General features: G+C 48.3%; 1 protein-coding gene across 2 annotated transcripts; it reads left to right on the forward strand.

Annotated features, from left to right (window-relative positions):
- Positions 1 to 18,227, forward strand: CNNM1 (cyclin and CBS domain divalent metal cation transport mediator 1). Of its 2 annotated transcripts, XM_079977203.1 has the most exons (13): positions 1 to 1,672; positions 4,950 to 5,093; positions 5,941 to 6,081; positions 6,492 to 6,661; positions 7,831 to 7,930; positions 9,421 to 9,468; positions 10,735 to 10,797; positions 13,581 to 13,747; positions 14,764 to 14,932; positions 15,246 to 15,362; positions 15,458 to 15,574; positions 15,878 to 15,986; positions 17,575 to 18,227. In XM_079977203.1, the coding sequence occupies exons 1-12, from the start codon at positions 16 to 18 to the stop codon at positions 15,955 to 15,957; spliced, it is 2,973 nt and encodes a 990-aa protein (XP_079833329.1). In that variant the 5' UTR covers positions 1 to 15; the 3' UTR covers positions 15,958 to 15,986; positions 17,575 to 18,227. The 2 variants fall into 2 exon arrangements, with proteins under 2 accessions (XP_079833329.1, XP_079833330.1); XM_079977204.1 differs by lacking the exon at positions 10,735 to 10,797.
- The last annotated feature ends 1,656 nt before the right edge of the window (positions 18,228 to 19,883 follow it).

Consider the following 19,883-nt stretch of genomic DNA (forward strand, 5'->3'; position numbering starts at 1 on the left):
GGCGCCGCTCGGCCAATGAGACACCCCGAGGGGCTGGCCGGCCCGCCCCACGCCCACGTGGCCCGCCAGTCGCTCCCACCCCCCGCGCCGCCGCTGCAGTATCACGTGCGGCCGGTGGCTGCCCTTCGGAGCCCTGCTCGGAGCCGCGCGCCCGGGATGCTGAGGATGGTGGGCCAGGCTTGGAGCCGCTTGGGGCTCGCGCTGGAGCGCCGCAGCGCCTGCTGCTGGGGCCGGAGCCGAGGCGCGGTGTTGCTGCTCTTCTTCTCGCTGTCGCCGCGGCCCCCTGGCGGAGCGGCGTGGCTGCTGGGGCTGCGGCCGGAGAGCACGGCGCCGGGGCGCGTGTGGCTCGAAGGGGGAGCGCTGCGGGCCGTGGAGGGCTCCCGCTTCTTGCTCCGCGTCTATTTCCAGCCGGCGGCCGAAGGCAACGCCAGCGACGGCGGCCCGCGGCAGGAGAGCGAGCGACGGCTGGTCTTCGTGGAGCAGCCGACCAAGGCGGAGCGCTGCCCGGAGCGCAGCGCCTGGGCCTCGGATGTGGAGGTGCTGGGCCCTTTGCTCCCCGGAGGCTCGGCCGGCTCGGCTTTGGCCGAGGTGAGGGTCCGGGAGCCGCGCAAGGGCGAGTCCGGCGCCGGGCCTGAGGGGCGCCGCTTCTCGCTGTGCGCCTGGGACGGGCGCGCGTGGCAGCTGCACGGCGCGCGAGGCGGCTTCGCGCTGCAAGTGCAGGCGCCGGCCGCGGGCTTGTCGGCGGGCTTGGTGCCGCTGCCCGCCGAGGGGTGGCTGCGGGTGCTGGGCGCGCTGGTGCTGCTGGCTCTGTCGGCGCTCTTCAGCGGCCTCCGCTTGGCGGTGCTGTCGCTCGACCCGATGGAGCTGCGCGTGCTGCGCAACAGCGGCTCGGCGGCCGAGCGCGAGCAGGCGCGCAAGGTGGAGGCGGCGCGCGGCCGCGGCGGGAGCGGCACTTACCTCCTGTGCACGCTGCTGCTCGGCCAGGCCGGCGCCAACGCCGCGCTGGCGGGCTGGTTGTGCGCCTCGCTGCAGGCCGTGCACAGCCCCTTGCCCGAGGCGAGCCAAGGCGTACCCTGGCTGCCGGTGCTCATCTGCACCGGGGTCGTTTTCCTGGGCGGGGAGGTGTTGCCCTACTCGGTGTGTTCCCGCCACGGGCTCGCCATCGCGGCGCACACGCTCTTCCTCACCCGCCTGCTCATGGCCGCCACCTTCCCGATCTGCTACCCGCTCAGCCGCCTTCTGGACTGGGCCTTGCGCCAGGAGCTGAGCATCTTCTCCACTCGGGAGCGCCTGCTGGAGACCCTGCGCGCAGCGGAGCCCCATGACCTGGTGAGCGAGGAGCTGGCCATGGTGCAAGGGGCCCTGGAGCTGCGCACCAAGGTGGTGGAGGACATCCTGACGCCCCTCAGTGACTGCTTTATGTTGCACTCCGATGCCATTCTGGACTTTGCCACCATTTCCGAGATCCTGCGCTCAGGCTACACGCGCATCCCGGTCTACGAAGGCGAGCGGCGCGACAACATTGTCGACTTGCTGTTCGTCAAAGACTTGGCCTTCGTGGATCCCGATGACTGCACCCCGCTGCAGACGGTCACCCGCTTCTACCGCCGCCCGCTGCACTGTGTCTTCCATGACACCCGCCTAGATGCGCTGCTCAAGGAGTTCAAGACGGGTGAGGGCCCGGGGCCCCAGCCGCTCGCCTCCCGCCAGCATCACATGCCTCTCTGCTCCCTGCGTGCCCTGCTTGCGAGGTACCCTGGGACTCCACATTGCCCCCTCCTGCACTGGCCTGCCCTCTTGTCTTAGCTTAGTCTTGTCCTGCCTAGGTAATGTGGCTGGACTCCTGGGAGAGGTGCAAGGGTGTGTGTGTGTGTGTGTGTGTGTGTGTGTCTGTTTCTGTGTTCTTGTCTTGCATGGCTCATGCAATCCTAATATTCCCTAGACCTTAACTGAGTAAGCAATGCTCTCCTGGAGCTGCTTGAGAGGGAATGCATTGCTGTGTAGGCCTAAGCCCCCCCCCCCAAAAAAAAAAACCCCTGCACCCAGTGTGCATAAACTCATGTACTGAATATTCTGCTCTTAGCTGAGTGATTCATGCATTTGCCATTTAGCCCTCCTTTCACAGCAGCCTGAACCTGGTCTGCCAGTTCTTTGCCTTCAGCAACTCTTGTAAGGAAGATGACTGTGCTATAATCTACCTATTCCAGCTGAGTGTTAGGAATACAGCAAGATATACTTGCTGTGGGCATATGAAGCTACCAAGTCAGACTTTGGGTCCATCTAGGTTGGTACTGGTAGCGGTTCCCCAGGATCTTGGATAGGGTTCTTTACTAATCCTATCTAGAAACATAAACTTAACCCTGAGAGCTTCTGCTTGAAAAGAATGTGCTCTACTACTGAATTATGGGCCGGTTCTCAACAGAGAGTCTACTGAAAATAGCCCTTCCCATGTCATCTGTGCGCATGCCTGCAGTTGCAAGATAGCTGCAAAGCAAATAACCCAGCCCTGGCTTCTCTTAACACCAATTTAAAATATCACAGAGAACAGCACCTCTCATATCATATACAGAGCCACACCAGGCATTTAAGGCATATTTGGTGCACATTTCAAGGACATGACTTCCGTCAAAGAATCCTGGGAACTGTATTTGGCTAAGGGACGGTTCTGAAAATTGTATCTCTGAGGGGAAAGCTACAGTAGGAATCTGCAGCTTGCTAGATACCAGGTTGTTAGAGGGAAAACAGAACAGAAAAAGGTGCAAGAAACAGTAGGGAACAATACAGCCAGTAATCCAATGTGGCGCTCCAAATGCTGTTGGACTCCAGTTCCCATCAGCCCCAGCAAGGGCAGCCGGTAGTCAAGGATCATAGGAACTGTAGTCCAACAACATCTGGAGGACCACAGATTTCCCATCCCAAGTATAGATTGTCCAGCTAAATGAAAAAAATATCACTGGACTTAACTTGGATTGCGGATGAGTAGGTGGCATCCTGTCAGTGCCCAAAACTATAACTTATCTTCCTGATAACTTTTCCAGACATAGAGTCCATATTCCCTTGCTTTTGCTTCTTAACATGGTTGATTGTGCCATGGGTGTGCAGTGCTGCTGTTAGGAAGAGAGAACAAAGGTTATAGTTTTGCTATATAAACATCGCATCAGACAACTTATTTTGTGTTCAATACCTCTCATCAGTTAGCATTGTGCACCTTAATTGTTAGGGATATGTGAGCACACTGAACCAGAGTAATACCTTGTTTAAGATTTGTCCAGTGGTGTTTAAGATTTGTCCAGTGGTTGTGCCAGACACAGTCAATCTAAAGCAGCTGCCCTTTTGAAAAGCAGGGAGTTTTATGTTCGGTCTTGAATTTGGCTTATTTAATCTCCAGGTGTGCAGTACAGGCTCCCCTGATGCTGTTCAGCTTTGCTCTGGCCATATGGAAATCATTAATACCCATTGATGTTGTTCAGGGTCACCAACATTCACAATTTTATTGTGAACCTTGTGATATCTGGTGCCAAAGCTGCAGCAGCTGAAATTGTGGGAATTTTGCCCTGTATGGTTTTTTCGTTTTGTTTTTTAAATGCATTTTTTTAGATGTTGCCTCTGCAGTACAGTTGAAGAAGTTCAGCAGCCTTGGAGCAAACAGCAATAACTGCTTCTCTCAAAAACTGATGAGGGGGTTAGTACATACATACATTGAAATGTACCCAGTTGTGTGAGCAGATGGAATGAACTCAAAGTAATCCTCACACTTAAGTTAGTATTAAAACGAATAGGCACACAGTGGAAGCTGCACCTTTGAATGCTGTCATGTTGGTGATCAGAAAGCATCAGGGTGGGTAGGACCCAGTCTTAACAGATAATGGGTCTGCACTGCTTAACAGCAAAGAGACCAAGGCTAAGCATTTATTAGATCTATGCATCTTGGCTCTCATTCACCTCCACTTTGCTGAGAAATATTTGAAAGCAGCTTTCAGAACTACTCACAGTATGGAAGCTGAGATGCAGCCAATGCTAAATATGACATCTCATGGCCTGTCTTCATTGTTCCTTTTGATGAAGCTGAGCACAATCTTGCTGAGTCATGTTCAGCTTGCTTTCCTCTCAGTAGTGCTACTTCCTAGCAAATTATTCCCCATTTAGATGCTTTGAAATGTTCGTAAAGCAGCATGCATGGAAAAGAGCAGCTGCCAGCATTTTCTCAGAGTTAGGTGCAATGCTCTGGGGGAAGAGAGTCATGTAGAAAATGAGAGGTAAGTCTGAAACCTGTCGTGTTTCTTCCATGATCATTGAACTCTTAAGCCTACGTTCTTTGTTTCAGTGCTCAGGCCCTGTTAAAAATGGAACGTCAGGGTTTGTTTTTAATCACAGTAAAATAAAAATCATATGATTAACTGTTTCACACGCCTTCTGAAGTAGGAACCCTAGTCAGCTCCCAAAGCATCTTCCTGGGCACCCATAATGGTCCCTTGGTTGTTTATTGAAGAGTTCTTGAATTAATGGCCTTTTCTGTAATACTTTAATCTTGATTTCAGTGTAAAAATAGGATGGGGCATCGGGTTGGCTCATTGCTGAAGGGCACCTGATTGTATGTTTTGTATTGTCACAGAATCAGTGTTTCCTTGACATTACTCTTTTCCTTCACACCATTATGGACCTCTCACCTGTACCAGCTATCATGACACCTTCCCATTCAGGTCACAGCCCTTTCATTCCACAGCAAATAAGATGTATTCCCTAGACATACATTGCTTACCTGTCCTTGCCACGGATGGGATAAAATGGAGTGCTTTTGCTTTGCATATTCATTTCAGGAGAGGATTGCTACCCAGCTGAGCACTTGAGTCAACGGGCCCTCAAATATTCTAACTCCTTTTTGTTGGGTGCAGTGGGGCAGTTCACTCGAACTACTGCTCAGCCTGCTTGTGTTCATTCTCTCATTGCAGGTAAATCACACCTGGCAATTGTGCAGCGGGTGAATAATGAAGGGGAAGGAGACCCATTCTATGAAGTGATGGGAATCGTCACGCTTGAGGATGTTATTGAAGAGATCATCAAATCTGAGATTCTGGATGAGACAGACCTCTACAGTGAGTATTTGGAAGCACAGAGGTGACTACTCCCCTAACCCTCAAACAAGCATCTAGAAAGAAGCAGCTTCAGTCAGAACCAGTTTTAATTTTCTCATTGTGATTTTATGAATTACTGATCTCGCTGCTTGACAGAAAGTGGAACTGCTGCTTCCCCCAAAGGTCTGAGGCAATGTTCCTGCATCAGAACTGTTTGGCTTAAAGGGTGGTCTACTAATGGCTTAAGTAATGAAACACTGGGAAAGAGCTGTAGGTAGTCAAAGAAGCCATGTCTTCAGACTTTGTTTCAATGTCATGATTCAGCTCTGAGGCACAGAGAAATTAACAGATAGCTCCTGAGGTTGTACAAAATGTCTTCATCTCACCACAACTAGTTTCTGCACTTCTGTGCTTTCATGATGTGCATCTTGTCAAATATTATAAAATAACCGCTCTGTGTTGCACTTGAGATAAGAAACGTTGGAACGGAACATCTTATGTAGTGGGAACTCCTCAGTGTGCAGAGCAGGGCAAATGGGTGCCTGCATTTTACTGGTCATTGCCATATAAAAATAATCAAGATGGCTCAAGAAATCCACAAACATCACCAGTCTTTGGAACTCTTTGAGTTTGCAGACAGGAGGTTGCAGTTTCAGAACTTCTAACCACCCCATCATGTACTCAGCGAATAAAAGAGTTGAGGAAAGGGAAGAGGAGTTGCATACACTTGAAATCTTCTAGCTGTCTATCTAGAGTCCCATAAATCATTTTGTTTTGCTTCCAGGTTCAGGGGAAGAAGAGATGGAGACAGGGCACCATTTGTAGATTAGCAGTGCCATAACTCTGTTTTTGCTATCCTGGCTTTCAGCTGACAATCGGAAGAAGGAACGGGCCCCCCACCGGGGTCGGAAACCTCATGACTTCTCCATTTTCCGACTTTCGGATAGTGAGATGAAGGTGAAGATCTCTCCGCAGCTGCTCCTGGCCACCCACCGCTTCATGGCCACAGGTACCCAGCCCTTCCAAAGCACCTTTAATGATGAGGGTCCAGTCCTTGCCTTGAGCCAGTGCTGTCAGCAACCATGATGCCTGCATACCTCAAGGAGCTATACTCTTCAGCTTTCCCAGTTCAAGATTCAACCTGCTTTATGGTACAGTGGAAATTATTTGAGCTCCCATTTTTTTAATCTGGACAGAGAAGTTGATGGGTGCAGGGCACAAATTTTGCCATGGCTAGCAGCCTCCCTGATAAAACTAAGCCAAACTTGCACCACCTGAACTGGAGAATTCCCTCTCTCTTCTTGAGTTTCCATGGCACCCTTGGTCACCATTTTGGGTTGTCATTGGCAGATCATAGAAGGCCTAAAGCCCTATCTCACTAACCTCAAAATGCTTTCCTTTCCCATTTTCCCCTTGCAGAGGTCGAGCCCTTCAAGGCCCCCTATCTCTCAGAGAAGATCCTGCTGCGGCTGCTCAAACACCCAAACGTCATCCAAGAGATGAAGTTTGACCACAAGAACAAGCGAGCCCCAGAACATTACCTCTTCCAGCGCAATCGGCCAGTTGACTACTTTGTGCTCATCCTACAGGTTGGTCAAACATTCCTTGAGAATCCGTAGTCCCAGAGGGTGAAGTGACTGCTAAGTATAGCACAGCTACACCCACCCTTGGATCTACAAGGCCTTACTTCCCCAGCTGGATTTTAAAAGTGCTGCAGCCTAGATCAAGGAATAAGGTGTTGGATTCCAGTTCTTTTGCACTAAAGTTGACAATGCTCTAAATTTGCTACCGGTGAACCACCCATAGGAAGTCCTCTTACACATGGGTGTAGCAGGATTTATTGGGGGGGGGGGCAGAGCTGAGTTATCTGCAATGCAATTGGTCAGTTAAGTATTTTTATTTATTTACTTGATTGGGGGCAGCTCCCCAGCACCCCCTGGCTACGCCCATGGTCTTACAGTTACACTGAGTCATCTAGATCAGTATTACACTGGCTGGCAGTGACTCTCCAGGGTTTAAAGCAGGAGTCTGTCCCAGCCCTACCTGGATATGCCAAGATTGAACCAGAGACCTTCTGTGTCCAAGGCAAATGGCTCTACCACTGAGCCACAACCCTTCCCCACACTTTCATCTGCATATTCAGCCTCATTTATAATAGGTGGCAAGTTTAGTGATGTTTGTAAGGTGGGTAGAAAACCAGCATGCCAGAGCCTCGCCAACAGGTAATACTTACCTCTTCTCTCTGTTGTAATAATGTTGTTTACAAGTCAATATTTGGGGGGGGGGGACAAACATCTTGTTAGCTTGAGCTAGGCTTATGGCAGCCAACCACTAGATACTCCAGTATACTTTTCTCCCTGCCCAAGGCTGGCTTTTATCCTTAACCCCCAACCCTGGAATCATTCTTCCTGTGTCCCTTCTGTTGATGCTTCAGACTCCTATCAGGCAGTCACTCCAAACCTATCAGGTATGGACTCTCCTAGTTTGTCCAGAGGCCCTCACTTCCAGCTTTTATGTGTCTCCCATTATCCTGTGTTTTGTCCTACTGATGCCCCAACAGCCTTGGCTCATACCTTCTGCTATCTACTTTTATGAAGGAACACCCACATGTATCTGAGTAAACAGCCTTTGTTTTGGTTCAAAGCAGTTTTCTAAGATGCACTGGCTTTGTTTTTCTTCCTCTATTTTTTTTAATGAATGACCAAAGATTGTGAGGACAAGGGTTGAAGTGCCTTTCCATTGTTTTATGCTTCTTCAGGGGAAGGTGGAGGTGGAAGTGGGGAAGGAAGGCCTGCGTTTTGAAAATGGAGCCTTCACGTACTACGGAGTCCCAGCTATCATGGCTGTTGTCTGCTCAGGTAAAAATCCAGAGCCAGCCACAGAATGAGTTGAGGGAAGCTCCAAGGAAGGGGCTTTTGCTGATGGCAGCATTTGGCTTTTCACAGAAATGCAGAATTAGCAAATTGTAGTAGGGCAGAAAGCGAACAAAGGAAGAGGGGGAATGCAAAGGTCTGAAAGTAGAGCAGAAGTAGTGGAGAAGTCTTGGTAACTGCGCTAAACAAGCCTGGGGGCCAGCCAGAGTCCTCCCAGCCTGTCTATCTGGCCTGTTAGGATTCTTCCCCAGATAGCACCCTCCTTGAGGGTCCCTGCTTGGCTGCAGTACTTCCTTGAACTCTGATAATGCCTCTTGCTTCCCCAGATGGAGGAGAGAGAGAGGTGGAGGAATGTGTGCAGAAACTAGCCTACTGCACAAGGGTGAAATTTAGGTTCATTGCTCTGCCCACTGCTGAAAGGCAGTTCCCCCACCCCTGCCGAACTTGGCAGCCTTTCATTTCTGGCCCTTGCCCTGAGCTTTTTGGAGCCGCTAAGCCCACACCGTTGAATGCTCTTCTCCATAAGGCCTAAACGCTTTTTCCAAGTACAGTGTTTTGACTTCAGGTACTCATGAACTCTAATTCTGTGTTGCCCTTTAATTCTGTGCTGCAGCCACCTGAGCATGTACAGTTTGAACAGCCTTGCCAGAGGGAAATGGTCAGTGGTGAAGTGGAAGTCACTGAGCTTCTGGACCACTGAGTTTCCTGTTCACATGGTTGGCAGCAATCTATATGGCTTCTCATGTAGATGTGGAAGAACAAGCCCCTCCCCTCATAACATTTTTGGAACTGCAGTATAGGAAACATTAATGGAAAGTCAGAAGGAGTGGTCTGTGAGAGGGGTCCTTTCTTATCCTTGTAAGCTGGCAGACTTTGTGAGATACATTAAAAGCATCGCTGTAGCAGGGACTGCCAATCTCTGGCCAGTCCAGGCAGGCTGCAGCTGGTATGGCTTTCCATTGTTGGGATGCGTCCAAGGAAACGGGGGCAATTTGCAGGCCCCCAGCTGGCTCTAGCCCACCAGCCGGTAGCCGGGCGATCTCCAGTCCTTGGCACAGCATAAATCAGTGACCCGCAGCTTCAGAACTCTTCAGAAGCTGGAGCACGCTCTAATCAGCAGAGTAATTAACTCTTCGCAATAGAAAGGCAGACAGAGGCATATGTAAAGCATATTTACAAGCAGTTTATTCAGCATAGATCAAGACAAAGAAAACATGTCTGCTCTCTTTCATATCTAAGAGCAGGAGGCACTAAGCAAAAGCTATACACAAAAGTTCCCAGCAGGCTGTGCTGGAATGTAAACAGACATGTGACATACAACAATCCACATATCTGTTCCTCTTAGGTGAAACGGAACATCGATATCCTAACATCCATACCCTTCAAAGAAAGGGTCTCTTCCCTGTACTGTGTAGGGCTGGTACTACAAAGCTCTGACTTGAGACTCACCTTCCATCTGCCTCCTGTATTTTCAGATAACGACGTGCGCAAAATGAGCAGCTTGGCCGGGTCGTCTTTCTTGTGTACGTATTTTCTCCCTGACCTACTCTTCTGCTGATGTAGATAATGTGGAGCGGGACTGCTCAGGCAAGACATCCCCTGAAACACCCAGTCTGGATAGAAGACTGGACTTCCTACCACACCTCCCTCTCACATCCCCTGCCCCTTGTCACCATCCCCCTTCCCAGCCCAGAACAGGCAGTCCTCGTTTTCCCAAGCTGCACCCAGAGACTCTGCTGGTCATTATTTACTAGGGTCCTAAATCCAGCTCTTCACCCCACCTTCCTATCGCTTCATTCTCTTCCTCTGCCTCTACAGCCAATTAAGAGGCAACGGAGCGGAGGAGCCCTAAGCCTCTCCTGCCCACATCTCTCCTGTTCTGGATTCAGAAAAAGCTGGAGCTGATCCTGCACATACTTAATAAGTGTGGTAACTTGATCAAGTATGCATGCATTGTGTGTGCATAACAAATATCCCTGCTCGCATGCAGAACACCCACCTTCTCTCTCAAGACAGTAATGCTCCATGCAAATAAGGAAAATCTGTAGGAATAATAGTTATGGCCCCTAACTTTGGGTCCATAATCTCTTTTGAATGCCCAGAAACAATCCATACCATAATGTATAATTTGGTGCCGCCCAGTGGTGATTGGCAGAGTTGCATCATGGTTCTATAACAAATGCTCATGACGTATTTATTAAAACCTCTTTTTCTATTTGTCCCATGATTTCAAATCATGGGTCCAAGAGGACTGTTGCTTCTTCTTTTTCTGGTCCCACCAGCTTTACCCAGAATTGGAACAAATGTCAATCTGCAGATTCAGCAAACAAACAAAACCCCTCTAGCACCTATGATTTGAAATCGCAGAGCAAACAAAAGTGTGGCTGGGCCCTAATTATGATGTTGGATGAGGCATTGTGTCTGTGAAATAATGTTGGTAGCATATGGAGTGAAATCTCTTCAGGTTCCTTGTTCTGGATATTAACCCCCACCCCCCCGCCGCCGCCCAGTCTGGAGAGGGTTCTCCATAATATAACCCTACAATACTACAGATACTTAGGCCCTGATCTAGATCTGGCAGTTTGCCTGCCAGACCTTTCTACCTGTTCACTTTATAAATAGCTGCAGGAAAGACAGCTCCACTCTGTATCTGTAAGCAGTTTGCAACTTTCCGAGCTGCAATACTGTTGTCTATCCAGCCTAGTTCTTTTCTGTTCCTTCTAAACCCTTTCCCTTGCTCCTTTCCCTGCCCCCTGGTTTTTGTCTCCTGATTCTGGCCCCCCATCTAGTGCCTGTGTCTGTGTCTCGTACCTTCGCCTTCAGCAGAGGGGAATCTCTGGCTGGCTCCCCAGGTAACTGTATACATAGCACCCAGCAAGAGTTCCCATGCTGCTGCCTGCTGATCCTTTTTCCAGCCCTGCACATTGAAGTATGGAAGAATACACACTACACTATCCTGCAACCTCATGATTCTGTGCTTAAATGCGAGCCCTTCCTCTAATTCCACATATCGGCATATACTCTGCATGCATGCAAAAATGAACACTTCATATTTTTGCATGTGCTGTGCTTCTCCACAACTCTTACCTATTTGCCTGTGCTGAGCGGTGATCTACATCAAAGGCTGCACATAAAACACCAGGGATAGCCACTTTCCCATAATTTATCATACACATAGAGGAGCTGCAAACAATAAATATTGCATATAAGTATGCATGTGTGCATATACAGAATATGTGCATACAAATCCATATACAAATGTGTGAAATGCAGAAATGTGCTGTATATGTTTCTACAGATTCCAAGCTCAATTGGCCAGTTCTAAAATTAGGGTCTAGGGACATACCTCCTTGCTAGATGGATTGTGTTCTCACTATTGCAGCTGAGCTGTGCATGCTTTCACATTTTGACAATAGAATTTCAAGTAATGTGCATGGTGCCCGAATTAAGAGGGACCTTCTTATATGGGGGAAATGAGCTAAGAAAGTGCCAGTCAAAGAAGAGGGGAAAAGCATGGATTGCATGTGAAAATGGTAAACATGCATTTCCTGTGTAAATCTTACACAAAGAGCAGTTAAAATATTAGGAAATTGGGATTGCAGGGAGCTGTTATAGGGAAATTTTGTGGAAGCAGAAAGGTGTCTTTTTTAAGTCACTGTTAGAGACATTTCTGCATCTGATGATGTAGACTCTAGTCTCTGAAAGCTCTTGCCATAAATACTCATTAAGGGCCACAAATCTCTTCTTACTGCAGTAGGTATCCTACATGGTGTTTGATGTGCTATGGCTTGCAAGGAAGGGAAGGGAAAGGAAGTCAAAGAGACAAGAAAGATTGGGATCAAGAGAATTAGAAAAGTGGAGAACTTGACATGAAATGTTGCAAGACAGAATGGTCAAAAGACAGGGTGGGGGTAATGCTGCAGAAAACACGAAGCTAAAAATATGAATCTTAGCTAGTGGAGAGAATGAAAGAATATAGTGTTAACTAGCTTTGTCAGTAATAAAACAGGAAAGTGTGGTGTTGGCAGTGTTGAAGAGGAAAATGATAGTAACAAAGGATATTGAAGTAAAATCCAATGCTATAGGTGCTGTGTTAATAGGTTTTAGGCTGGTGCTCTTCATAGGCAGGAGAAACACAATCTTAAATAGGGTGTAAGCATTGCTTTTTTTCAGCCGGAGCCCAGCTCTGGCACCTCTCAGGTGGGTTCCATTGCCATTCATAAACAGGGAGAAATTCATGGTGAGCTCTCCTCCCTGTACTGCACAGGGAAGTCTGAGGAGTGAGTGGAAGAGGAGAGAGGATGCTGACTTTTCAGCTTTCAGAAACCTCCCCCCTTAATACATTGTAATAAGTTGTTCAGTTTGGCAGCTGATCACCAATGCCTAAACCAGCCCCTTGAGCACCATAAAGCAGTATGGAGGGAGGGTTTCTGCATGGAGTAGGAAAAGCTCTCCCATGAACAGTACTAGCAGGTTCCTGTTCCAGGCTGACGAGCCCTGGTTAAAGTCACTTCTCTTAGCATGTGGGGATCACACACCTCAACATGTTAATGGGTGCCTGCTAAAACAGGCAGAACTTCCACTGAGGTGCCCGAATTTCTACCAGGAGAAGAAATTAAGCAGATCAACAACCCACTTCTTGTTCTCAGAACTGCTCAATGCTGCCCAAACTGTTGTAGACAAAGGTGCCACTCAAATCTGCAAAGTGTTGTGTTTATGTTATCTATAAAAGCCATCCATTCAGTGACTCGGTAGGAAGCAACACTGTTACATGCTCTCAGGCTCATTTGGAAAGCCAGAGACATTTCTGTTCCTTGTCAAGCAAGAGAGAGCCAGCAGTTTCTCCAGTTTTTACTTCAATCTCTTCTTGCTGTATTCCCCATCAAGCCTGCTTATTTTTTAAGCAGGCAGAGCTACAGTGGTGACCTGAATCCACATCATGTGAATAATCCCTCAAATTTTCCTCTTGCTAATATCCTCTCTGCATAGTCTTGCAGCAAATCAGCTTGAGAAGCATGGTGTGGGCTTGCGTGCTGTTGGCTTTTTTGAAAGAGCAGATGTTGGTTTAAAGCAGAGGTGGGTGGGGGCAAAATCCTTCAGTAAGCAAGCTGCTCTCTCCAACCCTGCTGCCTGTTGTATTTATTATCTGCCATGTCCCATCCCAGCTCAGCATTCTTTCTCCTTGAGCAAGTCTGTGACATTAACCCCAGAAGCTACCCTGGTCAGGCCAGCCCTATCGTTAGGCAAAGTGAGGCAGTTACTTCGGGTAGCAGAATGGAGTGGAGAGCTGTTCCTCCTAAGTTGCCCAGCCATTCCCATCTGCATGTACTTCATGAAGCCTGCTGCTTCAGGGCCAATAGAGGACCCTGATCACATCACCACGGTTTGAAGATTCAGCTGTCAGCCTAGTTGACAGCTGTATGGAAACAGAGAGGGTACATTTTGTCCTCCACCAGCAAAATCTTTTGGACTGAGACTACCCTGGATTTCATGGCTGGAGGTGATTGTGGCCAAATTTACATGCCAGACTTGAGGAGGGACTTGAGAAATGCTTCCCCGAGAGCCTGCACATTAGCTATTGCCTCTTCGCTGTGAGGGATAATAGTTTTGCTCACTGCTTCCTCTTTGTCTCTAGTGAACCAGTCACCATCCCGCTGCAGTGGATTAAACCGCTCAGGCGAGTCCCCCATCCGAGAGCGCAATGACTATGGAGGCAGCAGTACCCAGCTCTACAGCAGCAGCAACAACATCTACACGCCAGATTACTCCGTGCACATCCTCTGTGATGTGCAGTTTGTCAAGGTATCTGCTGGGCTGGGCGACTGGAGCAAGTGCAGACTCCTTGCCGCTTCTTGGGCATTTTGTGGTACAAGGCTATCCTGTATGTGAAAGCTGTTCATCAGTTGAACAGTCAAGTAGCATCGACAGCGTGCAGAACAGAGAGCTGATGCCTGGTGAGATTTCAGTCTTGAATTAGGTGGACGGAAATGAAAAGGCAGAGCAATAATAACAACAACAACAATAATAATAATTTATTCCACCCATCTGGGCAGCTTCCAGCAAAATATTAAAATACAATAATTCATCAAATATTAAAAGGTTCCCTAAACAAGGCTGATAAGGGATGCAGGTGGCATTGTGTTAAACCACAGAGCCTAGGACTTGCCGATCAGAAGATCGGCAGTTCGAATCCCCACAACAGGGTGAGCTCCCGTTGCTCGGACCCTGCTCCTGCCAACCTAGCAGTCTGAAAGCATGTCAAAGTGCAAGTAGATAAATAGGTACCGCTCCAGCGAGGAGGTAAACGGCGTTTCCGTGCGCTGCTCTGGTTTGCCGATGACTGGACCCCTGACTGGGGTCAGGGGTCCCCTTACCTTTAAACAAGGCTGATAAAGAAACAAAGATGGAAGGGAGAGGGTTGATGAATAGCACATCACACAGAACCTGCAAGGCTCTGGGCTTCTGTAGACCCATTTGTTTTGAGGCAGGTTTGGGCATCCTTGTAATCCTTTGGTTTCTGAGACACAGCTGTCTTTCCCTGAGGATGGATGCTGCTGGACCAGACCAAAAATCTGCCTAGTCCCAACACCCTGTTTCCTACCAGGTGCCAATGGGAAAGCCACTAGCAGGGCATGAAGGTGGCACAGTTTTAAAGATAGCGAAGGCGGAGGAGATGTTGCAGTGAAATGGAAGAACTTCCAGTAGTTGAGTTGCAAAGGGATGTGGACGTGGGTTGTAGAAGAAGATGTAAGGTGGATTTTGGAGATGATGAACAAAAACGAGTCATCTGAATATGGGTCGCTCTCTCCCATGCCCAGATCACACGGCAGCAGTACCAGAATGCGCTGGCTGCCAGCCACATGGATAGCTCACCCCAGACCCCTGACATGGAGGTTTTCAATGATGCCGATTCCACAAAGGCACCCACCGTCAGAGGCACTCCACAGACCCCCAAGGACGACCCTGCCATCCTCCTGCACGAGAGAAGTAGGTACAGCTTGAGGCATGTTCTGACCTTGCGATGGTGAACAGTAATGAACACCGTGGTGGATCACATTCACTGCCAATTTTGACAAATTTTGCATGTGTAAATTGCTTGTGTGCCCATCCTGGAGCAAAGGCTCAATGTGAATTAAAACCAGGTCAAATGGGAGAAAGCTACATTAACTGATAACAGCCCACCTTTGACTTTATCCCTGGTCATCCTTCACTGTATTGTTGCCACCAAGTATCCCACACTTAAAATGTACACATGTCCTGACACACTTGCTGTGGTGGTTTCTCCTTCTGAACCCTGCAGTTAGCCACTCAGACCTGCATCTTAAGAGCCCGACAGACTCCGTGTTCCTGCACATGGAGGGAATCCCTCACATCCAGGAGGAGGTGGCAGGCTGCCTAGAGACCAGCATGCAGCAGAGTAAGTATGTTGGGAGCACGGTGGCATTTAGGTGGGTCAGGAACAGGGAGAGAAGAGTGTTGTTGTACCTTATCTTGGATATTGTTGCCTTACAGAAAACGAGGGCTGCCTTTTCAGGCTGGAACCTGAAACTTCAAACAGAGAAATGGAGATGAGCATATCCCCAAGTGGCCCAGAGGAGCCCCTGGGAAAGAAGTTACTCCGGACCCTAAGTAAGTCACATCGAAGGCCCTGGAGGGGGTAAATGGGGGGGGGGGGGTAGTTGACACAGCTGTGCAGTTATGACCACTTGAGTATAGACTGGCTCACCACTGGGGAGGGATGGTTGGATGCAGCTCCTAGGGAGGAAGCTACTGAGAGGGTGTAGATTCACCAGCCACCAATCTGCTTGAAATTCCCTGAGCCTGTGAAGTTGTGCGCGATGTGTTAGGCCTGAAGAGTCTTGTACCCTCCCATTAACATTGCCATTTAAAGCTGGGCGCTGGTCTGCAATAGTGTACTCCTTGACATTGCAGGTGGGAGGAGGAGAAAACCGTCAGCAGATAGCGAAAAGAGTGCAGATGATAATTCCAACTTCACACCTCTCATCACATGAGTGGCAACATGGCCTTGCCCCGCCCACAGGTGAGTGGCATGTGTTGCTGTGTTCTTGGCACTGCTGGTCTCTCATGAAGCTATGTACATCAGCTGTGAGCTAGGCACACAAGTCTCTGCACGTGTGTGTGCACACACACACAAATACCATTCTGTTAACTTATTGGTATATGGGATTTTTCTATTTCTGCAGTGGTCCTTCACCCCTTTGGTGTGCAATCCCAGTACTGAAGCTCTATTGTGCGGTGGTGTTTTTTTGTTTTGTTTTGGTTTTTTTAAATAGCATGTCTCATTTCATGAATGTGTACTTTGGTGGTGTTTTAAAGAAGTATGTTAATTGTGAAATTCTGTGCTGTGCAAAACCAGTGTTAGTGTTCATTCGGTTCCATGTATTCTTGAGAGGGAGAAATTGGCTTTATGATAGTATCACATTAAGAATAAGTGGACCAACCACAAAATGTGTTTCCCCAACCCCTAAAGGGGAATTGTCTTGTTCATGGCTCCAGATATCTGAAAGAAGAGTTATTATATTTTAATGGTTATATTTTCTATGAGCACCCATTATCACTGGTCAGCCTTCTCCCTGCTGTCCTATATTGCTCTAGCAGCTGCCAGCTCCAGAACCGAGTCCTTTAAAGCCGGAGTTCCCAAAGTGTGGTCTGCAAGTTTCAATAAGGTAGTCCACAACATCTGTTAGATTGTGGTTGAAGATGGGAGACGGCATATCTATCATGTTAAATATTCCTATTGCTTTTGATTGATTTTTCATTGCTGCTTTTACTGTTTATATTGTATTTTATTTTGTACATTCTGAAACCGTAAAAAAGCAGCAGTGAAAATGCAGTTTTAAATTGTAAATCATCTAACATATCATATTACACTTATTGCAACAAGTAGAAAAACCAGGTTTTTCTAGACCCTTAGCAATTTTGTAGTGGTCTGTGGGGTAAATAAGTTTGGGAACCTGTTTTTGTTTTATGGGAGGCACTCAATTCTGGAGGTGGTGAAGGCATTTCCTCCCCCTTCCCTTCCATATGAGCTGTCAGGTGTTTGAGCAAGTGAATAATTTCCCCCTTTCCTCCATTTCTTTTCTGCCCCATCCCCAATTCACACATGAACATTCCACGTCTTGAGGTGCTCTCATTAAAAGGTGATTCATGATTAGCCTTCACCCTTCTTTAGCGCTTTAGAAATTTCCTTTCTCCAATCTCTCCTTTTTAGGCTCGGCTACCATCAGCATTCTGCAAGCTCATGGGTTCCTGCCAAGTCATTCTTGGGTGGTGGTGATGGTTTTTAATGTACTTCCCATTCACCAGCTTTTATAGGTCTACAGACCTTTATATCATTCTCAAGAACCTGTAAGCCGCCATGTTGTTTTTGGAGTGGCTACATTTTACTTCAAAACCAACAGGCACTTGAGAGGAATGTGCTTAGGGCACACTTGGATCTGTGCGCAATGGCCCTGTGCTTTTTTCCAAGTGCTGTGTGTAGGGGGCCTGGCCCTGAATTATCACATAAATACAAGGGGCTGCATGAAACACTGTGGCAGGGGCAAAGAGGTTCCCTGCCTCTAGTTTACTGTGCTGAAAAGCTGTTGTTGTTTTTCCTCCTCTCTCAGGTCTGCAGCATGACAGCCGACTGTGACAAGATCCATGTGTGCGTGATGGCACCTGCTTCTCTGTCTCACATCAACTATCCCCTACCTCCAGGGCTTGCGGTTCAGATGGCAGCCCTTTAAGCTTGAGAGGTGGCGCCAAAACGCGGAGAAAGCTGAGCAAGGAAGGCCCAGCAAAAGAGGTGGAAACGAGAAGGCGACCGCGAAGTGGTGGTGCGTGTGGCTCCCTGTGGGTCGTCCTAGCAGGGCAACGTCCTCACCATCTCAAATCTTACTTTCATGGGGTAATGCCCAGAGGGAGGGGGTGCCACACGGTCAATCCCCCTTCCTGCTGGAAGTGCCTACCCTTCCTTATGCATGGTCCAGCACAGGGGGCCCCAGTGCATGTTTGTGCAGCCAACAGCATCGTACCATCTGCTCCCTCTTGTATTCATGTCTGTCTGGTCATTATCCCAGATCTGTTGTTCCAGACCCGTTGCTGTTTGTAACCAGCACCAGCTGGCTTTGGGCTGGCAGTCCGAAGGGCAGGTCAGCGCACTGCTCACCTGTCACCTGTGCACACTGAGCAATCTTGTCCTCCAGGTTCAGACAAAAAAAAAAGTTTTGACATCAAGCGTCTGTCAGGGAGAAATAAAATGTTCTTGTTTTACATTAAATCAACCCCTTTCATGTGTAGCTTTTGAGTATGTCTTTGAGAAAGGGGCAAACGTACATTAAAGGTTCTGGTGTGAGGGGGCACCAAAAGCCCTGGTCTTAACATTCCTGATGTTTAGTGGTCAAGCTAGAGACCTGTCTAGCAGGAGCCATTTTCAAGCAGGTTTTGTAAGTGCAGTATTTAACGGGCGAAGAAGTGTGGCTGGCACCACACAGGTTTGGAACGATTTGCCTTTTTTTCCCTGTGTCCAGGCATCTGGGGTGACAATTCCCTAGCTCCTCCTTATAGCCTTTTGTTTCCAAGTGAGAAGTGGCTTTTCATGCTAACTCCAGATCTTGGGCAAAAGCATGGAAAACAGGCCTGCACTGCCTTTGCTGTAGCCAGGAAAGCATTGCTTCATTCTCTTAAATAACTGCCCTACTTCTCCTTGCTTATCATAATCCCAAGGGACACCCTTTGTCTTCCTCTAAAGCTTGTACACTATCTGTTAAATTTCTGCTCTGAAGAATACCAGAGTTTCCTTTGCTTTATCTCTAGGTCAATACATTAAAATGCTCAGTTCCATTAACTCTTTGCAAAGCAACACTTTGGGAACCTCAATCCCAGGGGCCAGTTGTGGGCTCTAGTCCTTGGGATTCTTCCCAGGTCACACCCTGTCCTCAGCCATATCTCTTACCAGCCCTGCTTTGTACCCACCTTCAGTGCCTTTTGCCTAGCTGAAATGTGTTCCTCAACTCTGATAATGCCTATTTCTTGCTTAGAGGGTGTGTGTGTGTGTAAGTAGCCTATTGCAGCAGTTAAAAGGGAGCAGCCTGCTTGCTGCAGGATTCACCTTAGCTACTCTGCTTGCTTTTACCTCCGACTCTGCCCACCACTGACATGTGCCACCCATCCCCACTATTGCCCAGAAGGGAATGCTGCTCTCAGGCAGGAAAAGGCTTTTCACCCCTAGAGTGCAGGTAAATTCTCATCCTACATCATTTCATACTCAATTTGGTTAATGCCAACTTTTGCAGTCAAGGTACCAAGATGTTCTGCTCTCCTCTAGTTTTCTCAAGCTGGAATATATCCTTTATTGTAGCTATTATTTTGTAGGACTGTAGAATTATAGAGTTGGAAGGGACCATAGGGGCCATCTAGTCCAACCCCCTGCAATACAGCAACCTTCTGTCCAAGGTGGGACTCGAACCCAGTTCTGGTATAGAGTGGGGCTAACTTGGCGGACCAGGAAAAAAGTGTGGCTTTGGTAGGAACAGAGGGATGGTTGCAGCCATACAACGATGGAAAAGCAAATATGATCATTATGTTCTTCCCACTGAAAAAGAGCCGTTGAAAGATTTTTCAAAGTAGAAGGATCAAATTTAGGAACTTTTGGAACAATGGGCAAAGATAGCGTGCTCCTCTAGAGCAGCAGAGAGCTGCACACACACAAACATTCCATGTCTCAAGGTTCAAAGCCTGCCTCTTCACTCAGTTTTGCAGAAGCAAAGGCAGCAGTGGCACCAGCTCTCTTTGCAGATCATCCCATGCCTCAGTTTGTATGGCAGAAAGAAGCTTCAGGTGCTGTAGACAAGGATCAGGAGTTTGTGGACTCTGAGCATCACCCTCACCCACTACGTCAGCAGTAACATCACCCTTCCCTTCTAGCAAACTACAC

The sequence above is a fragment of the Podarcis cretensis genome (assembly GCF_951804945.1).
Source record: "Podarcis cretensis genome assembly, chromosome: 5".
NCBI classification, from domain to species: Eukaryota; Metazoa; Chordata; class Lepidosauria; order Squamata; family Lacertidae; genus Podarcis; species Podarcis cretensis.